This window comes from Daktulosphaira vitifoliae, unplaced genomic scaffold (assembly GCF_025091365.1).
Source record: "Daktulosphaira vitifoliae isolate Bord-2020 unplaced genomic scaffold, ASM2509136v1 Scaffold_5, whole genome shotgun sequence".
In the NCBI taxonomy this organism is placed as follows: domain Eukaryota; kingdom Metazoa; phylum Arthropoda; class Insecta; order Hemiptera; family Phylloxeridae; genus Daktulosphaira; species Daktulosphaira vitifoliae.
In genome coordinates, this window is record NW_026099576.1 from 7109263 (window position 1) to 7115028 (window position 5766).

The 5766-nt window shown below is 25.5% G+C and overlaps 1 protein-coding gene across 1 annotated transcript in view; it reads right to left on the bottom strand.

Moving 5' to 3' along the window:
• Positions 1-263: 263 nt before the first annotated feature.
• Positions 264-5766, bottom strand: part of LOC126908539 (uncharacterized) — an 8459-nt gene continuing 2956 nt past the window's right edge. Inside the window, exons 2-4 of the mRNA XM_050690707.1 lie at positions 3038-3085; positions 1213-1269; positions 264-637 (exon numbers count right to left, since the gene is read on the bottom strand). Of these exons, the coding sequence (XP_050546664.1) occupies positions 513-637; positions 1213-1269; positions 3038-3085 (230 nt within the window). The 3' untranslated portion in view covers positions 264-512. The remainder of the gene's footprint in view (positions 638-1212; positions 1270-3037; positions 3086-5766) is intronic.

Consider the following 5766-nt stretch of genomic DNA (forward strand, 5'->3'; position numbering starts at 1 on the left):
TATTACTAACATTAGTTATAAATATATATATATTTAGTATAAATATTCATTTATTAATATAACTGTTTTAATGGTATTCTTGTAAGTTTTTGAATGATAATTGAGTTTTGTTATTTATTATTGTTAATAAAACTAAAAATAAACTTTATCCGGTATATATTTATATCAATTTAGTGATAAAATTCTAAAGAAACCGCGCAGTATAAAATATAAATAAATGAAAATATAAAATGGAATGCCAAACAACTATATTATTTATTAACATGTTATTACATATTATTTTATTGTTTTAGTTTTGGTACAATAATATCTTTATTTTCAATCATTAAAAATAAATTTATGTGTGAAATTTTGTAGTATATGTCTTGAATATATAATTTTAATAGGTTTTCCAGAAAACTTTTTATTAAAGATTGTACATTTTACTGTATTTCCTCACAATTTGTAATAATTAGTCATTTTTTTTATGAAAACTTGAATATAAAATCTTATAAAAAAAAAGTTCTGTCTTACTATATCTTCAATTTTTTCTTCGGCTTGGATGACTCAGGTGAATTTAATTTCTGAGATGAACTTTCACCAATTAATCCTGTAGGATCCAACTTTTCGTCAGTTGATTTATTGTCATAATCTTTTGCTGGAAGAATAAAAATATTTAAAAATACATTTAAAACACATTTAGACTTTTATAAAACATTTTATTTCGATAAATCAGTATTTTCTTCGTAGTTTTGTTTAAAATTATATAATATATAATTATTTTCAAGGAGTTATGGAGAATAGATTTTTAATTGGAAAAAATTAGTAATTAGTTATTAAAGGTAGGATTACCAATATTACAACTCTTTTATTGTGCGAAACTGGTAAGAATAAAAAAGTTTGGTATTCCTTATGTTGCGTTTCTTCAAAATGAAAGTATTATAATATACAACTAATTTTATAATATTTATAAGTTATATTATAACTTATAAATAAGCAAATATTTGATTTATGTCAAAGTATCAAAATAGTGGATTCTTTTCATTTTCATCGATATTTTTCAGAATATTTTCATTAAACATGATAAATTAAAAAAATGTTGAGTTAAATTTTTTCATAGACGATGACAAACTTAAATATTAACTTCAACTGCATTGTATAACTAAAAAAATATATTTTGTTTCTATTTCACCTTTAAACTTTTTAACGAATAATTTCAATGTAAAATTTTACCTTGTTCAAGAAAGTTCAATAATTCGGTGACTCCTTTTTGAGTTTTCTTTTTTTTTTCTATTATAAAATAAATAGTTATTAAAATTTGCGTGGTGTATAATATATACTTGTTAAATTGATATTAGTGTTCAGTTGCTCTGATGATTAATAGTTTGATTTATTTATAAAACTGAATAAAATTATTAAAAATAAAATTAAACACCCAATAAACACGGGACCCAACATAATGATTCTCGGCAGTAATAGATATTTAGGGGTTTAATAACATAATCGCCTATCAAATTTTTTAAAACTAATTTTCCCGATTACCCCTTTCCTGTACCTATTTTATCCGGAATAGTATTCTTCATTACAAATTTAATAGTAATTATTGATATTATCATAAAAAAAAGCTTCGATGCATTGTGCATTAAGAAAGGCTTGAGAACAACTGTTTAAGGATAATACTGTAATCAACAAGATATGATTGGGTTCATTTTATAAATTGATTGACGATACAATATATGTGTATATAATATATTCCATTAAAATTATATAAAGGAAAGGAAATAGAATAGTTTGCAATGTACATCGCACATTATAGTAAAATTACTAGGTTTGCAGTAATGCTACAAAATAAAATTTTATTTTTTACAGAAATGAAAAATAGAAAATTCTATAGTGAACCACTATATCTATCAACATTTCTTATGGTATAGATAAATTTAATGTTATATTTTGCTAATGAGCGCGCGTTCGTTATATCCGGCCGTGTAATCAGAAAACTGCTGTCATTGTGAACACTATACACACAATATTCCTTATCAAGTTAATAATCGTTTCCTAAAATGACACATACGCTAGTTTCCAGTGTTAATACTGTGTGATTTTAGTACTATTTATAATTTCATCTTATTGATATTCAATAGATTGTTAGGTCGACACCTCTCCAGAACCGTCATCGTTAACAGTTTGTCTCGTCCGAATGTGTCAAAAAAACACAATCTTCTCATTGAATTATCATAGAGATATTTTGCTGTGTGCGTGCAGCCAACTTTTTTAGCGTGTGACCGATATTTTAAAATATATTGTAACTTTTTTAGGCGTCTATTTTCGAGATCCACATCTTAGCATGTGTTCCTTCAGAGACATAGTATCGTATCATTTTTATAAATAGTAATAATGTTTTGAGTATTTTTTATTTAATTTTATTAAATTAATTATATTATAACAGTGATGTATTTACGTACATCTCTATAATGGAATAATAAACAAGAATAATTTTATTGCCTGAATTATTTCAATATTCACGTGTATCTCATATTTTCCACATCTAATAATTTTCCTTAATTCTAAGGTAACATTCTTCGACATACTAATGTGTCTCTACCACTGGTGACATCAAACAAAATGTATTTTATTTTATTTACAAGGTATCGGCGTATTATAATCTGCAACAACTATTTACATTTTGATGTATATATCTTATTATACAATAAAATATTTAAAAATTACTTTACGACGAATGAATTTCAAATATTTAAAAAAAATAAATATCAGAATAAAAAAGGCATAAAAATAAAATTGTTTAAATTTAAACTATAATTTTTAATTTAGATATTTTTTTTTTTTAGTATTTCTGTAAAAAATGTTCATTTTTTAGCCTTAATATAAAGCCAAGAAAAGAGANTTTTTTTTTGTATTTCTGTAAAAAATGTTCATTTTTTAGCCTTAATATAAAGCCAAGAAAAGAGAAATTTAAAAAAATAATGCTATAAACACATAACATTATATTTTAAAAAATGTTATGAGAGCTAACAATAAATATTTCGTATATGACAATTACCTATTTCGACTAAATAAGGTGTGGTGGTTGGCGGTTTCATCTGATTATCTAAATATAAAAAAATAATAATAAGATTATAATCAATTAAAGTGAAATAATATGCATTAGCGTGGTTAATCTATGAACAGTAAACTACACAGTCGCCAAGTCGAATTTCAATGACAAATGATTAAAGAGGAAAAAAGCACTCGACCAATTTTACCAGCATCAAATTTAAATGTAGCTAGTAATTATTAATTAATAACTTCTTTTATGGTTCATTTATTTATTAGGGGTCTACATATTTTTTTCTTTTTAAGTAACATACATATATTAAAAGATTTAATGTTAGAGAATGATTCAATTAAGAAAATTACTGCTACGACAGCGTAAGTACCGGTAGCTACGCATAGAGCGCGACACCTAATAAGTTGCGCGCAAACCAAACTATTATATAGTTGTCTAATCAAGAGTGTTATATATCATTGAAGTGCGACCGTTGGTAGTTTCTCTAAATCAAATAGGAANTTGGTAGTTTTTCTAAGGGCATATAAATCAAATAGGAAACCTCGGTGCCCAATGTAAATATTGCCTAACCATCTATACCCCGTTGTCCCCTTAGAATACTTTCGTCGGCCATTTAGGCTGAACTCCTAAATAGCCACGAGAGGCATGCATTTATAAATTTTGTTTTACCCATTTTAACAGCACTCAAGCTAGTAAAACTTTGTTGTTGAAATATACATTAGAGTAGAAACGTTTTTCTTTTTTAGAATAGTAAACGCCCTAATTTACCCTAACCTGTAACGCCAGTTAGAACACATTACCAACAATTCAAGCCTATTTATAAAAATTTGTACTAGCTATTAATGTGTTTGGAATAACTTTACAAAATGTATAAATGCAAACATATATGGATTCTATTTATAAATTAGTTAAGTATACAAGTGTTCAGTAAGTAAAGAATCAAATCAATTGTTATAAACAATTAGAGCAATAGAAACCCGTCACTTACTGAACACTCTAATGTGATATCATTTTTAAAAATAAAGTTGATATCTCTAGTATACATATACGGGATGAATCGAAAAAGTGCTTAGTAATTGATAATCAAGAAATATACGTTACTAAAATAATCAAAAAAATATTTCTGAAATTATTTTTATTTTATAAGTAATCTGAGTCAGTGGCGTGCCCAGGGGGGGGTGGGTTAGAGGTCATATCCCTCCCCATTTCGTTTTTTTTCTAGCATTGAGTACTTAACAGCAAAAATTGAATAAAGTTGTAATTATTACATTGTATATTTGTATAACAACATTACATTATATCATACAAAACACAAAATATTAATAAATATTTTAATGAGGCTTGACCTCTAAAGCCCCCTCATTAATCTTTTTCTAATATTTTCACCCCTATTAAATGTATTTAGTTGTATTAATACCTATTAGATAAGACATCTCTCCCCATTTAAAATTCTTGGGCACGCCACTGATCTGCGTACTTAATTTAATTTATAAGTGATTTAATATAAACGAATAATTTTGTATGTGGAGGTTGAAGCAAATGTGCTGTAAATTAAATATAATAAATTTTCAGAATAGTCATTTGAAATATTTTAATTCTTTATGAAATAATATATTTTTGATTTAGATAATGCAATAATATTGCCTCAAAAAATTATTTTACTGTATCGTTTATTTACATGATATTTGGAAGACTATTTTTAGTTTACACTCATATAAAATTAGTATTTATCTAAATATGACGTACTATATCCAGAATTAACCTATCAAATATAAAAACAGTGTTCACTTGTCCAATTTTTGTTTATTTAAAAAAAAATTAAAATATTTTATAATTTTTATTGTAAATTGGTGGTATTAAACTTTATATCATTTTACTGCATACAAATTATAATGGTTGGGAAGATCACACTATTTAGTATAAAGGAAGCGAATCATACAAAATATATTAAGACACCAACTGAATAAATTTGACGAATTAAAAAAAAAATAAGAAAAAGATTATGATTGTTGTTTGGGAATGTACAATTTAGCGTTTAGTTGAGTTTAAACAATATAGTGTCAAATCAATTACCTACTCTATCGGTTGTATCTTAATATACACTACACTTAAATGATACTATAAATAAATAAACTCACACATACACACATATGCATTTATAACATTGTGTCTAATGTATAACATGATAAAAAGTAACCGTAAAATGAAAAACCCAGCACAGGGGGTCGCGGCACAGTGGTGACGTGGCATAGATGGATCAAGTATAATGATATCTGACAGTGATTAAAATCACTAACAAAAAAAAAAGCTTCGATGCAAATCTTTAGATAGTGTTTAATTTAAAAAAATTGGTGTATTATTCCAAAAGCCACATGATCTGCTAGTTCCTTATTAATATCCTGATTAAGATATAGTATGTCAAATGAAAAAGAGATTATTAAATAATATTATTTCTCATAAAAAATTGTATTGATCCATAAAAAAAGTTAAATTTACAAAAAAAATATACCAAATAATAGGTAAAGACATCAAGCATCTATATAAAAAAAAATTATATTGATATGTTTATTTTTAAAAAACCCAGCACAGGGGGGTCGCGGCACAGTGGTGACGTGGTATAGATGGATTAAGTATAATGATATCTGACAGTGATTAAAATCACTATCAAAAAAAAACGCTTCGATGCAAATCTTTAGATAGTGTTTAATTTTAAAAAATTGGTG